At 38.9% G+C, this 19500-nt stretch overlaps 1 protein-coding gene across 3 annotated transcripts in view; it reads left to right on the forward strand.

Moving 5' to 3' along the window:
* The window catches only part of ANKRD50 (ankyrin repeat domain 50), a 62267-nt gene extending 43299 nt beyond the window's left edge, over positions 1-18968 (forward strand). For all 3 annotated transcript variants that reach the window (XM_089525830.1, XM_089525831.1, XM_089525832.1), the window contains 2 exons: positions 10443-13994; positions 15559-18968. In XM_089525830.1, coding sequence (XP_089381956.1) covers positions 10443-13990 — 3548 coding nt within the window. In that variant the 3' untranslated portion in view covers positions 13991-13994; positions 15559-18968. The remainder of the gene's footprint in view (positions 1-10442; positions 13995-15558) is intronic.
* Positions 18969-19500: the final 532 nt, after the last annotated feature.

Raw genomic sequence — 19500 nt, forward strand, 5'->3', positions numbered from 1 at the left:
AGGGAAAAAAAACCTTTGCAGTTCAATTATGACAATGACAAACTCTGAAAAACAACATTATTGCCTAAAGTACTTAACATTATTCTGGCTGCAACATTAAAGCAGCATCATTTCCTCACTAATGTGTATCTGATTTAATTGGCACATCTCCAGGGCTGAAGGGCAAATTTACTTTCTCACCAGCCAAATGTTTTAAGGGCAAATCTGTCTATTCTCTCTTCCCTCACCCCACCCGCATTTATTTTTGCCCCAGGAAGGTTAACTAGTGACATCTGAATCAAGTACTATTATTAATAAGGTTTATAGAAACAGCTTCATGTATTTTATTGTATTGCCTTACTTTTTTGAAGAAGCATAGGACACTGATTTAGGACCAAGAAACATGGTTCAAAGAAGTGTCTGTTGTGATCGTTGGATCTCCAGGGTCTTAGGCTGAAGTCTTTCACATCACCTACTTTATGATTCTTTTGCAGATATCCAGTATTGAACCTTGGACATTTTGCACACAAATTGTGTGCTCTACTTCTAAATGAGCTATGCTTTATTCTTAAGACAGTTGTCATTACTGAATCATGTCATCCTCTATGCAACAATGTTTCTGTTTAAAGATACATTTCTGTGGAGGATTCAGGTTCATTCATGCCAAAAATAAGATCAATCAGTTTGCATATCTCTTTAGCTTCCATGGAACATTTGTGTACAAGTACAGTGTGCCCTTGCCTTGTGCAGGGACCCCACTGTGTAAGGCAAGTTGTGTGTGTGTTTGAACCCCATTGAAACTAATGGGGCTCATTCATGTGGTGCGCTATGGGTGTGCACACCATTTCCTCTTTGTCATGCAGCTTTCAGCATAAGTTGTATATCCTAACTCATTTCCAATTTATAGTGACCCTGAGGTGAACTTATCTATTTTCTAAGGCTTTTCTGGACCAAAGAGTGTGTGTGTAACTCCAGTGGGAAGCTGAAGGCTTTCACGGTTGGCATCCATAGTTTTTTGTGGGTTTTTCAGGCTGTGTGGCCATATTCTAGAAGAGTTTATTCCTGATGTTTCGCTGGCATCTTTAGAGAATGCTGGCATGGAAGTGAGTGGGGTATATATATACTGTGTGAGTCTATGTTGGGAGGAGTGATTTACATGTTAATCTGTGTATAGCTCTGTTGTTGAACGGTAAGGCCTCAGGGTGGGAGGATATGCAAGGAGGATTTATGTCTGCTTAATTAGTGGTCCACTGTCTGCTGGGGAAAAACCCTGATCCTGGGTGGTATTCATTTGCATTTTGCTGGGTTTTAATTTTGGTGTTTTTCAGGACTGGTAGCCAAACTTTGTTTACTTTAAGGTTTCCTAAAGTATCCCAGTGGGTTTCCATGACTGAACAGGGAATCAAACCCTGATCTCCAGAGTTGTAGTCCAATGTTCACACCAGTACACCATGCTGGTATTGGTGGCCAGCTGGTAGATCTTTGCTTTTTTAACTTCCTGGGGGTGCTAGTGAGGCAGGCTTATCTTGGTTGTTAGCTGTCCAAGCTTTGTCCCTGACTCATGGCAAAGCTTCTGCTTAGGTCCTGCAAATTCAGACCCATGACCTCCCTAACAGAGTCTAGCTATCAGGCATGCTGTCTTCTCAGACTGCTGCCTTCAACTTTTCCCAGCATCATTGCCTTTTCTAATGAGTCTTTCCTTCTCATTATGTGTCCAAAGTACACCAGCCTCAACCTCGGGCTCATTTATCTGCATTTTCACTCTGCTTTGATCTGTAAATGGCTCTGGAGACAGCTGTTGTTTACTTTTCCTGCTGTAGTCAGGCAGTCATGAATGTGTGCAAATCTTATGCAAAAAAGACCAGCAGTCTAGCATTAAAAATAGCCACACTTCTGTAGGCTTCTTGTTGGCAAAAAGATTTTTGTTGTTCCCAGGCTTTTATCTGTGCAAAACCCAGCCAGCTTGCACAACAAATACCTTCCACAAAATAGCTACATAGTTCTGTTGTGCAAGATTGCTTTTTTTCTGTGCAAGATTTTTGTTGTACAAGATTGCTCCTTTCTGCACAAAAAGACAGCAGTGTTGTACAAAAACACACATGGCTGCCTAGAAACAGTGGTTTTTGCACCAACATCCACAAGTCTCATGCAAAAACATATGTTTATGTGCAGAATGATGTCATGAAACACTTTGAAGTACGTGAATACCAGTCAAAAACTGAGTAGAAATGCATGTTTTCTCTGCAATGAGGAGGAAACTGGAAATGATTCATCCTTACTTGCAAGGACAAAATAGTAAAATATTAACATCCCTAGCATGTATGTCTGGATTGCAAGCATTTTTGTAGTAGAGTTTTTGTGTTCCAGGGATTTTTCTTAACTACAGTATGTTGAAATCACACCCATAATTTTTGGTACCGTATTTTCTGGCGTATAAGACGACTGGGCATATAAGACAACCCCCAACTTTTCCAGTTAAAATATAGAGTTTGGGATGTACTCACCGTATAAGACTCTTCCAACGCACACCAAATAAAAATTTAAAAAACATCAGATTTGATTTCAATATGATAATTTAAATTCAAACACTTATGACATACAGGTCCTTAGCAGGAACCCTTGTTGCATACAAAGCCTGCTTGGATTGGTCAGCTCTCCCTGCCTGGCCAGCCCTCCCTGTCTCCAAGATTATCAAAGTGGTAGCTGCTTTCATACGATCGCTGCATATGGTGGGGATGCGGCCGCGGCCGTTTTTGAACTCCCCCCACCATATGCGGCAACCACAGATTCTCCAGTCCAGCTCGGAAGTTTCAGCATCTGCCCTATAATATGACACCCGGCATATAAGACAGCCCCCGACTTTTGAGAAGATTTTCCTGTGTTAAAAAGTAGTCTTATACGCCAGAAAATACAGTAATTCTTAGACGTTTGGGTTCACTAACAGTATTGCCTCTGATAAGTCATTCATTGCTCAACCTTACTTCAATTTCCGTTTACTTTTTTCATTTTCATTTTCTCTCTCTCTCATTTTAATTAACTGGTTGAAAGTTGTTCTTCTTGAGCAGCCATTTGAAATTCTTGAGCCACAGTTTGGCTATCCTTGGAAGATTCTTCTTTTCCTACTATTCATTCCAGAAGGCTTTGGTTCTGTAAACAATTTTACAATTCATTATAATTCAATTCATTATAAACATTATAGAAAACACTTCTCTTTTTTTTGCATCAAGCTTCTGTTACACTAAAGGCAGAAAATGTGTTTGAAACAAATAACATTAGTTGCACTTTGGTCCTACTGAAGGCAATGCAAACAGTTGAATCATCTTTGTATATACCTTGATATTAAAAAACCTGTTTCTTTCTAGCCAGTGCCATCTAGAAACAAACTTGACTGCAACATTGTGCATATGGAAGCACTGGTGAACAGCTCCATGGATGCTAGTCCAATTGAAACATTTACACATTTGTGCATCTAAGGGGTTATCCAAGCCACCATTTTTTCATGAAGTGTCATCTGAATGGACTTCTAAATGTTAAAGCAGGCTGGGAAGCATATTAGCTTTTTAAAGTATTGTGTCCTTATTGTTTACGTACATATAAATTAATCTACACATTTTAACTAAAACTGAGTTAATCCCTATTTTCACAAATTTGCTTGTGCCCTGCTGATGCAGAAGTACTTTGATTGCTTCTGGCTTTATTCAAATGGCCTTTTTTAAAGGAGAGACTTTACTTTTCTGATTAGTGTTTCACTGCTGAGGGATTAGTTCCTTGTGAGTAGGTATGCACAAAATGTTAATATAAATGCCTAATTCTACTTAGATCAGCTTAGATTGCAATGTAAATTATTCATACTAAAGTGCTGGAATATTGCTCCATCATTTAGATTACATATTCATTGAGTGAAGGAGAAATATGGAAAAGGTTGGCTTTGAAATTTCCATACTGTCTTGGGAAACAGCAGCAAGCAGATTTAAGATAATAAAATTCAGTGTTATAACAGTGTTATAAATTCTGCAGGAGTATATTTATTAGATTTTATAGGGAGGGGCAGATAACTATTGTTGGCCTGTTAAAAGTAACAGCTTTATTTTGATCCCAAAGTTTATGCCATAAGGAGGTGTCACATGACTTTTTTGTTTTATTTTATTGTTTTATTTTCAGTGTTAATTTTTGTTGTTTTATTAATGACCAGAAGAGATACTTCAGAAAATTCATATAGCACTGATCCATCTTACATTGATCCAAGACCTTTGTGAGATGCCAGAAACTAAATTTGGAACAGATTTGTTTACAGAGCCAAAAGGAAATTTAATAAATCTAAGGAATCCATTTTGGAACTCATATTAGGGAGACAATCTGTGTTGGGAAACTCTGAACAATCTTGAAGCTAGGTCATGGGATTGTAAGTGATGCCTGATCATTCTGACTTGGAGAGTTCAAGAATTCATGAGAAAGGCAGTACAACAAGCTGAACTTTCCCATGTACTGATCTTCTTATTGTACTTGTAAGGCTAATGTAAATATATAGTTTTGTTGTGTGAGCTCCCATATGCAAGTGGCAAGAAAGCTTGTAGGACTTTGCTCAGACTTGTTTGGTGTTCAGTTGTTCAATCTGACAATTGAAAATCATTTGCAAATTTAGTGCTTTGCTTGGCTATGAGCTGAATTGAGTAATATAAGGACAGTTTGTTTCTAGAGGAGATGTCCTTATGTATGTGAGAGAGATTGAGAGCCAGGACACATGTATCCCAAGACAGTTTTCTTCCATTCATTTGAGCTACTTCTTATGGATGAATCCAAGTGGAGATATTATAATCTCCCTGTATGCCAAATCAAGGTATCAACTACAAAGCCCACTATGGCTGTATCACTCTTGGATGTTGCTAAAATAGCGTAGCAGACTATAGACTAACATGAGGGGCATTGGTGACACAGTCCAAACAGGGACTGTATTAGATCCTGAACCTCCTGCTACTTAGCTCTCTTTTCTGATGCTATAGCTGTGAGAAAAACAGCACTCTGCCTGTCTGATTGTATGTATGATCCTTATGGACTTTGAAGCATTTCCTGTGCGCTTGGCAAAAGATTAGTGAATATTGTAGGATTAAGCTCTTCTCATCTTTTCCCAAGATCAACTGTATTCTAACTACTGCATTGCTATTTACCATTCCATGCAACAAAATATACATTCCTGAAGTTCTGTAGGTATTTCCATTCCCAACAGATTGCATGTGCTCCTTATTCTCATTTGGCATGTGGCAGGTTCACACATGGAGGAGGGGGATTCTCAGTAACTACAATACACAGCATGTTAGAAAATTATCTTGTCGTATCTGGATGATTTATGTAAAGTATTAGATTTATGATCTTGTCCTTGGAGCACTAAACACTGAAGTGCTTAGGAGAAACAATAAATCTTCAGTAGATCCTTCACTGGAGTCAGTGATTAAGGTAGATGCTGTTTTTAGTGTGAGTTTGTGCTAAAAGATTATTGCAATGACGTTACACTTTGGTCACATTTCTTTTGACTATGTCACTACAAACACATTTTTAGAATCAAATTTATCTTACTTTCTCCAGTTCTGAACAGGGATCACAGTTAAATGAATAACTGCATTGGTCTATTTTTGGCACAAAGGCCGTGGAACTTGGACCTGTATGTACAGGTCTTGAAACTCTGCCTGGGATCTGTTATTCTGGAAGACAGTTTTCATCTAACAGATAGCAAGTGCCTATCAGAGGGCAGCTGGTAGCAGACAGGCATGGCTGATCATTTCACAGGATACGATAATGATTGGGTATAACCATCCAATATCAGGTTGTCCCTTTATAACTTGTTTGCTGCATGGTTTCTGAATTGACATAGTACATATTTAGCTTTAGCTAGTTTTACTGTTTTGAGACACCCTAGTTTCCAGGACTCTTCGCTGCACTTATAAAAAAATATATATTGCTGTGCCCAGCAGCACGTCTGTATTCTTGTCTGCCTTTAAGGGGGGAAAGTGTTTTGTCTTCGCTTTCTAACCTTACAATGGCGGGGTACAGACGGGCAGGGGAAGATGTCTTGGAGGTGTATTCTGCTGAATACGGAGCCTCCAGACCGCCCGCCCCGGGGGCGTGTCTCAGGTGTATGGGGCTTCCACATGGGGGGCAGTGAAGACGCCTCACCTGGGGCTGTTTCTGACCCGCAGTTTCCATACCGCCGCCTCGGAGGACGCTGCAAAGAGAGAGGCAGCTTCCACACGGGCGGCCAAAAACAGGCCTTTTTTTTTCTTTTGCCGGCTGGCGGATGTGCAGCTGTGCAGCTGCGGCGCTCAGCACCGGCGGCAGAAAGCCTATGTGCACATTTAAAGCGCCCAGGCCCCTTTAAACTTTTTCCCTCACCCTGCCCAAGAACAATGGTGGTCTCCTGCCAGCTGGTGATCAGCTGGTGTTGGCATCCTTGTCCGCTTGCACGTTGGTAGTGTCACCAGCATCATGGATGCCTCCTCTCCTTTGGTCCCCGCGCTCTTGCTGAATCTGCAATGCACAGCCACAGCTGTCGCCGCTGCCACCGCTGTCCCCCTGCCATCCCCCATCACCTCCCTTGTACATATGTAAATATTTAAAGTTTTAGGGGGTTTTATTGTTAGGTGAAAATGGCACAGGAATGTGTGTAGGGGTTCACTTTAAATTCCAAACTTTCCCCAATTCTAGCAGCGCATGCGTACATGTTGCTCTAGGGTTAGGGTTAGGGTTAGGGTTACGAGCATTAAAATAGAGTGCAGCTGTGCTGCAGCTTCCACATCTGCATGGCATCTGACGCTCTAATTAGAGCCTTGGTGCAAACTGCGCATGTTCCAGGACCCCGACTCATTATGCGACGCAGCAGACACGGAGCTTTTAAATGGGCAATTTAAATTAGCGGCTTAACAATTCTGGCGTACTGGTGCAGCAGCTTATAGACAGAGATACGCAGCTGCGCAGTATATAGAAAAGAAGCGGGGAAAAGCAGCACCTTTTTAATGCCGCTTCTTCCCACTTGGGGCGTGCGGGCGGCGTGTTCATGGCGGCATTCAGGTAAGGGCCATCTGGAGGCTATACCTTCATGACGTCATGAACACACCCCTTTTTGCCCGTCTGTATCCCGCCAATGTATCCCCAAAAAAACTTTCTTGTAGAGCAAAACACTTTGATTTAGTGTGCTTCAAACACAATAAATGTGACTTAAAACAATTGTACTTTAAATTAACTCCTAAATGTATGGTTTAAGATGGCAGGATTGTTTATAATTTAACTGCATTTACCCCATGCTTAATGACCATTTATGGCTTCACATCCAAAGATGTTAGCAATTAGAACTGGGTGAAAATTACTAACCAGAAGGCTCAAGTTAGTTGATTGCAAGAAGAGGGGTAAGATTGCAGTAGCTATATAAAATCAGTTTTAAATTCATCTGGTTGAAATTTTGCCATTCCTTTCCCTTGAAAACTGGTTCCAGAAAAGTACGTGCAGACTGTATAATTCTGGAATTGAAAGAAGTGGCTCTGGGAGAAATGCCAAAACCTGACATGATTTCCAAGGACAAAAAAACACCACTGACTTCACATCTTCAAATCATACACTGTACTCTGTCATCCTGCTGCATTTTTTTAAAAAATGTTATTCTCTCTCTCTCTCTCTCTCTCTCTCTCTCTCTCTCTCTCTCTCTCTCTCTCTCTCTCTCTCTCTCTGTGTGTGTGTGTGTGTGTGTGTGTGTATTGGATATATAAGCCTAATTACAAATTCAGTAGGATTCCCCCTTTCACTCTTGTAGGAGAATAATCTTTACCATCTGAAGAAAAAAATACGAAGATAAGTTTATAAAAGTAGTTAATAGAGTTGCTAGTAACTGTGTTTTGTCAGTTTCTGTAGTCTGAAATAGTTGCCCCGAGTCAGAGAGGATCAGAAGTAAATTAAAGTCTAGAAGATGACTGGCCAGTTTCTAGAGAATCACTTAGTACTTGATGGTTGTTATTATTCTGTCAAAGAATGTTGAACTAAGGGACCAAGAGGCATGTATACTTTCAAACAAAAATCACAGGCTCAGGATCACTGTTTACATCATACTCTTGTGATCTTGAAGGGAATGCTCATTTTGCTTTACAAATTAAATCTAAGGGATTCCAGTTACAGAATTATAAACAAGGCCATCATAGACTGTCAGTCCTGTTTCAAAGAAGAAGAAACCCTTCACTTGCATGATGTATAGAATAATGTTGCATTAGCTTCTCAAAGGCTTGCAACCATATTTTAAACATTTATTGCTAAATATAGTTGTCCCCTTGCATTTGGAATAGTTGCACTGTTTTTTTTAAAAAAAAAATCAGATCCCTGCTATATGAATAAACCATTGCTAGCATTTGAAATATGAAATGCTTTTGATAACAAAGCAGTATCCCAAATGACTGAAATATTTCCATGGTATAATATAAATGCAGTTTTTCATAAGGGTAATGATGTGTGCATGCGTACACACACCTTCAAGTTGCCTGTCAACTTAAGGTGACCTTGTGAATTTCATAGGGTTTTCTTAGTTAGGCAAGGAATACTCAGAGGTGGTTTTTCCAGTTCCTTCTTCTGAAATATTGTCTACAGCACCTGGTATTCATATTAATGTTTTTGTATTAATGTTTTGAGGTCCAAATAATTCCAAAATTATTTAAAGTGCTCAGTGTGAGCTGGCTTACCAGGGGTGGGAGTAGGAGTAAGGAGTAAAGGAGTAAGAGGTTTTTACAGGAGTAGGAATAAGGAGTAACAAAATATATTTGTTACTCCTTATTCCTGTTACTATATTGTACATGAAAACACTGAATAACAATTTTATTATATTGCACTGGGAAAGGGACTGGGAGACAAAGAGAGACATCTACACACACACACCCCAGCCTTACAAAGCAACCAGGGCTTTTTCCCAGGGCTTGGGAGTAGGAGTATGAGTAGGAGTAACATTGAGGAAAAATAACTTACTGTGTAGTAGGACAAGGAGTGACCCCAAAATCACCACTACTCCCCAACTCTGTGGCTTACTTATCAGGGATAGGGTATTGACACCTCAATTATCAGTATCTTCCTATTGGTTATTCTGAGTAGGAGTGCTTGAAATTGATGTCAAGTGATTTATACTCCTGTTTTCCCCACCTGATATCTGCATTCTGATTTAAGTGGTTTTGTTTGGCTCCTGAATAATTTATTTCATTGAAATTGGAAGACAAAATAATAAATAGGGACATAGAAAATAATCCAAATTCCAGAGATCACATATTGGTTTGTATTAAATGACTAGACAGGTTATTTGCTGACACTGTGTTCTGTAACTTTTCATTCTTAATTGAATGAGAGAATTGTGAGCTGTAGTGTTTGCATCCTGTTTTAACTTCTAATAAGTCATTATCTGTTAATATCTCTTTCTGTATTTTGTGTTTTGTTGTGGCAAGACCTCAAAATTTCTTGAAACATTCACTTTGATGGCTGTATTATTATTATTTCTTTGTCATCACAAATTACTTCCCTCATCCCTTAATATATTAGTGAAATAATTTCTGATCGAGATTTACAGCCTGGTCTTTAACTTGTGTGGTCATTTCACAGCAATTCAGTATACATTTTTATCTGAATATATATTCTAAATTCTTTAAAATTTATGCCAGTTGCAGGGCAAATATTAAGGCTGATCCTTACATGTGTCTTTTTACGTAACCATATGAGGACAGGTTCAGAGAGAAAGAGAGAGAGATTTGTTTGTAGTAGTGCCTATGCATAAATTCCAGGACTTTTTATGATGAGGAGAAGTTAGGTTTCAAGCTGGGTTTTTTCCCAGCTATGTTTCTTTGGAGTGGTTTTCACATAGGTAATACTAAGAACAATATCTGGACACCTGAAAATGAGATGAGACTGTCTAAGCACGTAGGCCGCCCATTCACTTACATCCAAAACACACTGCAGAAATAATCTAGTCTGAGACCACTTTAACTGCCTTGATTCAATGCTAGGGAATTCTGGTAACTGTAGTTTTGTGAGACATTGAGCCTTCTCTGTCAGAGAGCTCTGGTGCCACAATAAACTACAATTCCCACGTTTCCTTAGCACTGAGCCAGGACAGTTAAAGCAGCCTCAAACTGGATTATTTCTGCATTGTGTTTTGAACCTTAGTTAAAAAAAAGAATTGCTACTCTTCATTGTAGCCCCCTCTGCTGAAGAGAGAAATGAAGCCCTGCTGGTGCTTTAGAGAGCTAGCTCAGCTACAGATGCTGTTTAAGATTATTATTGTTATTTAACATAGACTTAAAATGTAACCTTTTTATACCTTGAGTTTAAGACATTTAAATAAATATATTCTACATTTATATGCAGCTGTCTGTAATAACAATTGATAAACAAGAGTTTGAATGAAGTTAAACTTAATATATACATACTTTTCTCTTCTCTCATCCCTTTTTCTACAGGCTTTCGAAAAATAAGCCTTGATGATCTACGAAAGGCCTATATTGTGAAAGATGTTCAACAGTATATTCTTCATCGCTTAGATCAAGAGGAAGCACTGAGGCAACACCTCACAAAAGAAACTGCAGAAATGTTGAATCAGCTTCACATCAAAAGCAGTGGGTGCTTCCTGTACCTTGAACGTGTCCTAGATGGGGTCGTAGAAAACTTTATTATGTTAAGAGAAATCCGTGATATCCCCGGAACACTCAATGGCCTCTATCTTTGGCTTTGTCAAAGACTTTTTGTGAGAAAGCAGTTTGCAAAGGTCCAGCCTATTCTGAATGTTATTCTTGCTGCTTGCAGACCACTGACAACCGTTGAATTGTTCCATGCAGTATGGACCAAAAACATGGCATTGTCAATGGAAGATTTTCAGCGCAAGCTAGATGTTCTTTCAAAAGTTCTTGTTGATGGTCTTGGAAATACAAAGATCCTTTTTCATTATAGTTTTGCTGAATGGCTGCTGGATGTAAAACACTGTACACAAAAATATCTGTGTAATGCAGCAGAAGGGCACAGAATGCTAGCAATGAGTTACACCTGTCGAGCGAAGGATTTATCACCCCTGGAGGCTCAAGAATTTGCTTTGCATCTAATTGATTCGAATTTGCAACTGGAGACTGCTGAATTGGCTTTGTGGATGATCTGGAATGGTACACCTGTCAAAGATTCTTTGTCAACACTGATCCCCAAAGAACAAGAAGTTTTACAGTTGCTAGTCAAAGCTGGTGCTCATGTCAACAGTGAGGATGATCGGACATCTTGCATTGTACGGCAGGCTTTAGAAAGAGAAGATTCCATTCGAACTCTGTTGGACAATGGAGCTTCAGTAAACCAATGTGATTCAAATGGAAGAACACTGTTGGCTAATGCTGCATATAGTGGCAATCTTGATGTAGTCAATTTGCTTGTTTCTAGGGGTGCAGATTTAGAAATCGAAGATACACATGGGCAGACAGCACTTACTTTAGCTGCCCGGCAGGGACACACCAAAGTTGTCAATTGTTTAATTGGTTGTGGTGCTAATATAAATCATACTGACCATGATGGGTGGACAGCACTGCGATCTGCAGCTTGGGGTGGGCATACAGAAGTGGTTTCAGCACTTCTTTATGCTGGAGTAAAAGTGGACTGTGCAGATGCTGATAGTCGAACAGCCTTGAGAGCAGCAGCCTGGGGAGGACATGAAGATATTGTGCTGAATCTTTTGCAACATGGGGCTGAGGTTAACAAAGCTGATAATGAAGGTAGAACTGCTTTAATTGCAGCAGCATACATGGGACATAAAGAGATTGTGGAACATCTGCTGGATCATGGTGCTGAGGTAAACCATGAGGATGTAGATGGAAGGACTGCTCTCTCTGTTGCTGCCCTTTGTGTACCTGCTAGTAAAGGACATGCTTCAGTTGTGAGCCTGTTAATTGACCGGGGTGCTGAGGTCGATCATTGTGACAAAGATGCCATGACTCCACTGCTGGTGGCAGCCTATGAAGGACATGTAGATGTTGTTGACCTGCTTCTGGAAGGTGGAGCAGATGTGGATCATACTGACAACAATGGCCGCACTCCTCTTCTTGCTGCAGCTTCAATGGGCCATGCTTCAGTTGTAAATACTCTCTTGTTTTGGGGGGCAGCTGTGGATAGCATTGACAGTGAAGGACGAACAGTTCTTAGCATTGCCTCTGCCCAAGGCAATGTTGAAGTTGTAAGGACTCTGCTGGATAGAGGACTAGATGAAAATCATAGAGATGATGCAGGATGGACTCCTTTGCACATGGCAGCTTTTGAAGGACATAGGTTAATATGTGAAGCACTTATAGAACAAGGTGCTCGAACAAATGAAATTGACAATGATGGACGCATAGCCTTCATTTTGGCTGCTCAGGAGGGTCACTATGATTGTGTGCAGACTTTACTGGAAAATAAATCTAACATTGATCACAGGGGTTATGATGGGAGAAATGCCCTCCGTGTTGCTGCATTAGAGGGCCATAGAGATATTGTTGAACTCCTCTTTAGCCATGGAGCTGATGTGAACTACAAAGATGCTGATGGCCGTCCAACACTTTATATTTTGGCTTTAGAGAACCAGTTAACAATGGCTGAGTATTTTTTAGAAAATGGTGCAAATGTAGAAGCAAATGATGCTGAAGGAAGGACAGCACTCCATGTTTCCTGCTGGCAAGGACATGTGGAAATGGTACAGATGCTGATAACGTGCCATGCTGATGTTAATGCAGCAGACAATGAGAAACGATCAGCTTTGCAGTCTGCTGCATGGCAAGGCCATGTCAAAGTAGTTCAGCTTTTGATTGAGCATGGGGCTCTAGTTGATCATACATGTAATCAAGGTGCTACTGCACTCTGTATTGCAGCCCAAGAAGGGCATATTGATGTTGTGCAGATTTTACTGGAACATGGTGCTGATCCAAATCATGCGGATCAATTTGGACGCACAGCTATGCGTGTTGCCGCAAAAAATGGCCACACACAAATAATCAAATTACTGGAAAAATATGGTGCTTCTAGTCTAAATGGCTGCACTCCTTCTCCAGTGCATACAATGGAGCAAAAACCTTTGCAATCAGTATCCTCAAAAATGCAGTCTTTAACCATAAAATCAAACAGTTCAGGAAGCACTGGTGGGGGTGATATGCAGCCTGCTTTGCGTGGCTTGTCTAATGGGCCAGCTCATGCCTTTAGTTCTCCTTCTGAGTCTCCCGATTCTACAGTTGATAGGCAGAAGTCCTCCTTATCCAACAATTCTTTGAAAAGCTCAAAGAACTCATCACTTCGCACAACATCTTCTACAGCAACTGCCCAGACAGTGCCTATTGATAGTTTCCACAGTATGTCCTTTACAGAGCAAATACAACAGCATTCATTGCCCCGTAGTAGAAGTAGACAGTCCATTGTTTCTCCTTCTTCCACAACTCATTCCTTAAGTCAGAATCACAGTTCACCAAACAGTGAGTTTGAATGGAGCCAAGTGAAACCTAGCTTGAAGTCAACAAAAGCAAGCAAAACAGGGAAAACAGAGAATTTCAACAAATCTGGGTCTGCTGGCAAAAAACCGAAACAGAGTGTCTCTTCTCAACCAAAAGTTCTAGAATATGAAATGACTCAATTTGATAAAAGGATACCTGTTGCCAAATGTGGGGCAAGCATGCCCCTTCAGTCAATGCCTCCTGACACTCAGTGTAAAATTGTGGTACCTCCATCCCAGCAAGAAGTTTGCAGATCTCAACAGCAATTTTTGATCCACCAACAAAGTGGAGAACAGAAAAAGAGAAATGGAATAATGACAAATCCAAACTACCATCTTCAAAGCAATCAGGTTTTTCTTGGTAGAGTTTCAGTACCACGAACAGTACAAGAAAGAGGGCATCAGGAGGTTTTGGAAGGCTATCCTTCTGCAGAGACAGAGTTAAGCCTTAAACAAGCCTTAAAACTTCAAATTGAGGGAAATGATCCAAGCTTTAATTATAAGAAGGAAACACCATTGTAAAGAGGTGAGCTACTTTCAGCATTGTCTGGTAAAGTTGACATTTGGAAAAGCATCAGTTGATACTGCACATCAAATATTGGATGGCCATATCTTGCAGTAACTGTAGTTCTGTATTCTCTAAACAGATTAAGAGAGATTGGCTAAATGATAGAACAAAAGGGACCTTCACAGTCTCTAGTCCAGTTTGCTGTTTTTCATGGGCTGCAGTATCCCTTCCAAATATGTGTTTCTGTATTTGATCGTATAGTTGAGATGATACCATACTTGATGAGGTATTACTTTTAAAGCAAAAGGTTTTTCAAAATGTGTTCACACAAATCCTATAGCTGTACCCTGTTTCATAACAGTATAGGCTACTGGCTTATTTGAACTAGAACCTTACGCATATTTATCTGGGAGTAAGACCTATTACATATGCAGGGATCTATTTCTGAATAAAATGGAAAGGTTTCCTGCAGTTTGAAATAAAATAATATCAAATGAGGATTAATTTGCATGTACTTACAGCAACTATAAGTCAAAATCTTTTTTGGGAGATAATAGAAGAGCTATCCTTTTTACTGAAGGCTCAAAAGTCTATAAAGATTTTCAGTAAGTGTGTGCAAGCTAGATTCAATGTGTTATCATATGTATCTTTTTATTTTTGAGAGCAACCTGCATTTAATGAAAGTAATTTTTTCACAATGCTAATATTCAACATATTTAAAATAATAATAATAATAATAATAATAATAATACACAAAAATCTGTCATTTTTGTCTGCCTTCAGGTCTTTTCCCACTTATGGCTGTCATAAGACTACCCTATCATAGGGTATTCTCGAGAAAATTTGTTGAGAGGGAGCCCTCTTAGGCTGAGAGAGTGTGACTTGCCCAAGTTCACCCAGTGGGTTTCCATGGCCAAGTGGGGATTCAAACCCTGATATTGCTGAGTCTTAGCCTGCATCCATGCTGCAGAAATAATCCAGCCTGACACTGTTTTAATTGCAATGGTTCAAGGCTATGAAATTCTGGGAATTGTAGTTTTGGGAGATATTTAGCGTTCTCTGTCAGAGAGCTCTGATGCCATAACAAACTACAATTCCCAGAATTCCATAGCACTGCACCAAAGCAGCCTAAGTAGTGTCAAACTAGTTTATTTCTGCAGTGTGGATGCACACTCAGTGCAGCACTCAAACCACTGCACCATGCTGACACAGTTTAAAAATAGAGTGGTTATATATTAATATGGTTATATATTAGATTCGCATATGAATCCACAAAAGTCAATGTCTCATCAAAGACTTTTACTAGGTACCCTTAATAACTTAGAGAACTCTACGTTGTAATGATGAGAAAACTCTCAAAGTTACAAAAGCTTTCTTAACTATCTGTATACTGTACTGATTACATTTCTAACTAATTTCTTTGGGGGGTGGGGTATAATTAAAACTGAAAATAAAGTGACCAGTTTTTCAATTATCATTATTGCCTATCAAATATATTATAAACACTTACTTATTCTTTTTTTTTGATATTATCGCATTACAATGTACCATTCTAAGTTTATTTTCTGTTCATTTTTTAAAGGCAGCTCACAGCACCATGATTAAAAAAGAAGACCTTCTACTTAGAATGATTTGTCAGCTGGGCTGGGATAAAAGCATGTCTTGCTTCTGGAACCACACTGAAAATTACGAATGTTATCACTGCAGTACCGTTATCTCAATTACTGTAATGTGCCTAAAAGTGTTAAGGCTGCCTTCTCAATTTAACCTTCTGTGCTTCACAAATTGTATTTTCTGTATTTTATACTTCATACACAGAATAAGCACTTTCTCTCTTCCTTAGCAGCAGAACAAGATAATGCTGTATCTTCATCACACAGCTGAAAAATTGTAAGAGCTAGAAACTGAAGTTTCCTTTTCAGAAAGGCTCATTGTAAATGTGCCACAGTGGACTTTGTATCAAAAGGCAATGCCTTCTGTATTTATTTTATGTTAAAGAAACTGCATACAGCCAAAAAGTCAAGGAGTGTCCTGTGCCACCCTGAAGACTATACATTGACCCTCTGATTTCTCAAAACCCTTGTACTGTCAGTTAAATGCAACCTTTCATCTTTGTACTTACACCAGCTATGTTGCAGCATAATTTTAGATTTTGAAATGCCATAGGACTTTCTGTCTTTTTTGCTCTCACATTCACATATTCTAATTCCCTGGAAGGCCTCAACATATGCCCCAAAAGTGTGTAGAAAATAATGTGTAAATTGGCATATCCGTACACAGAAGCCATTTACACTCAGTTTGGTTGCGTCAAAGCCACTTCTGTAGTCCCAGCCATCATCTCCTGGGTCACTGCAGTTCTAGACATGGATGCACATGACATTCCTCATATAGTTGTGGTCACAGACAAGAGTCGTTCTCAACCTTTGAATTGATCTTAAGACAAAGCTGTTCTGTATATCTTAAATAAGAGTTGCATCACTGCAATGTATTTCTGTGTAGCTGAATGTTTCTCACAAAAAAGGATAAGGATACTACTGTACCAATGTTGGCTACACTGCAGTACTTGCATCTGCTCTTGTCAGTAGTGAAGAAATGCTGTGGTACAGTTTACAGTATCAAAAGTTGTTCATGTTGTCCAGTTCAAAAGTCTGTTCATGAAATAACAAATCTTGGGTTTCCAGATCAGTTTTTATGTTGCCACAAGGTATCACTGCATTCAAGTTGCTACTTTTAGTCTAATGGAGGTAAACAGTACAGTTATCAGTAGTTCTAACTCCCAACATTCAATAGCCAGCCATTTTGCTTTCCTTCAGGCTTACCTATGAAAGAGTGATAACTTGATAATAGAACACACCTTTTGCATAAAAGCCCATGTTCAGTTATTTGTAGCTGAGAGTGGCCCTGCTAACCACAAGGTTTCTCGCACAGGTTGGGGTGGGTGGACATAAGACTGATTTTGTGTAAGGCAGCTTCATATGCTTAAATATAAATTCAGGAGACATTAAGAAGAGAGCCTTCATGTAGTAGTTAACTCCTTCTGGTAGCAGTTGCCCCTCTTTGCCGCATGCGCCAAACATTGTTATATCTCTTTTCAGATGATTAGTTTACCACCTGCTAATGTTATCTTTGTATCACATGTCATTTATAAATCCTGAGCTACTCATGGTCTCAATAATTAGTCAAATGTCACAGTCCAAATCATAATCCATCTAAAAATAACATTGTACAGCTGTAGGTTACCAACTCCCCCCACTGTAAAACTCTTGGTCATTTCTTTTTCAAATAATTTCTTAAAATATGGCTGGAGTTCAGTAGTTGCTATGTAGAGGAGAAAATTGTCCCAGGATGCCTTTCAGAGCAGCATTCATCTATCTATGCAAAAGTCCTGTCTCAAATATTTTGTGACAGTTTTGTGTTGCTAAGAAACAAACCCCAAGATAAACAGAAGATTGAATTCTTAGGGAGAAGAACCCTTTCATTGCAGCAAGATAGTTGACACATGCCACTGTAAGAAATGGCAGGAATTAATTATACTTAATGGGACTCTTTCCATAATGTGCAAACCTGCTGTCCAAGCCTGTGTAGATGACTGACAAGGGATGGGGTATAGCAAAAGTCATGAAACATGATTCCTTGTATACTGAACACAAAACCATGCCCCAGCTGCAACATTAAAAATGACCTCTGTATGCACTCCACCCATCATATCAATTAGTATTGCTGGTTACTGATAATTCGGGACTGAATTATTTCTTAGGCATTTTACAAAATAAATCCTTTGTTTAAAAATATTGAAAGGATGTCAAAATATTGTTTCCAGCTTAGTTCAAACCTCCAAGTATTGGTGTTTGTAATACTACACAAGAATAAAGCTTTTCTTATTAGATGTATGTTTTGAATTGTAGAAAGACATCTATAAAGAGGTTGCCTTCTGTTTGGGTCTTGGCTGTTGCTGAAATTGTATTTATTTAAATGTATTGTTTAATTGCAGTATGTCACTTGTAACTCATTGATGACCTTTCTGGCCATTTTCACAAGGAGGCTGTGCATTGCAGCAGCTTTTGTGAGTTTCAGCAAAATAATTTCCATATCTGAAGAAGGTGGTAGTGTATCCATTTGGACAGAAATCAACTAAACATCAGTGACAAGAGTGGTACCTTTCAGATAATTGAAATGAAAGTTCCTACACATCTATGAAATGGTTTAGAAAAACAATATATATATATTTTCTGTGAAGAAGTATCCATTTGACATAGTTCTGCATTGCTTTAATGTACAATTTCAATATGTAGGTCCATATGGTATCTCAATAAAAAAGATAATAATGAATTGAAATCTTGACAATTCCAAAAGAGAGGGAGCTCTGAAACTGAATTGTTGTGATTCACTTTTGTTAAATCCTTTCATTTGACAGAGTTGATCAACCATAATTTAGCATTTTCCAAAACACTCTATTTCTCTTCCTCATTCCACAAATCTCTCTATTTTTGTTTATATTTTCAGCTTTCTTTCCCATATATTGTCTGAAAGCCATCACTGCAAGAAGGTAGGGAAAGTATCACAATTCATGACTGGGAGACTAGGGAAAGTACTAGTGGACTTTAATATCTATGCTACACATGTGCCAAGGAAGCCATCTTTAAAGAGAAATGGTAAATTGATGAACGGCTAACATGTTAAAGTAGAGCAGTGTTCCTTAGCCCTTTGTAATGACTGGTAATGGAAAATGTTTTTGCTTTTTATTAAAGCATCATTTTCTCTTGCCAGCTATGCTGCTATGCAAATGCCTGTTTATGCTCGATATCCTCCACTGAAACTCTTCAGATAACGTGGTGCACAGAGGAGACTTTTTTCCTGGACTGGGTTGTAAATAGCCTATAATGTACATTGAATTTCACATTGTAAAATTTTTATTTTATTTCTTGTATTATATTAAGCAAAAATGCTTATGTATATGAAAGTGCATAATAAATATATTTGCTTTTCAGCAGATATTTACACCTTTTTCATTCTTTGGAACAACAGGTCTAGATATATACACGTTGAAAAATGTGGACACGTGCATACCAAAACAAGTGTAACATATCTTTCCGTATCACTTTGTCCCTAATTTTCCTGCTACAGTTCTCATTTCCAATGCATACAAATTTTTGCCTCCCTCCATAATACACAACATAAGCTTGGAGAGGATTGTGATGTAGCTAAGGCTATGCTACGCTAACAATTTTCTTAAATAAATAAATAAAACAGGGAATTGAAGTTCTATGGGGTAAATATATGTGTGTCAATTTTTAAGGAGAAAACCAAGTTGATAGTGAGGCAAAGAGTGTGGAGAAAAGACACAAGATATATGTGTCAAAACTTATGAAATGATGGCCGCAATACAGCTCAAACAGTTGCTTACAATCCACTGGGTTAGATCCAGGTTTAGGCATATTTAAATTTAACTCACTGAAATAGTGTTTAAGGCATAGCATTTTTTCCTCACTAATTGGTTTCTTGAAGTAGGGATGTAATTATTAAT

This window comes from Sceloporus occidentalis, unplaced genomic scaffold (assembly GCF_023333645.1).
Source record: "Sceloporus occidentalis isolate IW3139 unplaced genomic scaffold, rSceOcc1.0.p SCAF_5, whole genome shotgun sequence".
Taxonomy (NCBI): Eukaryota; Metazoa; Chordata; class Lepidosauria; order Squamata; family Phrynosomatidae; genus Sceloporus; species Sceloporus occidentalis.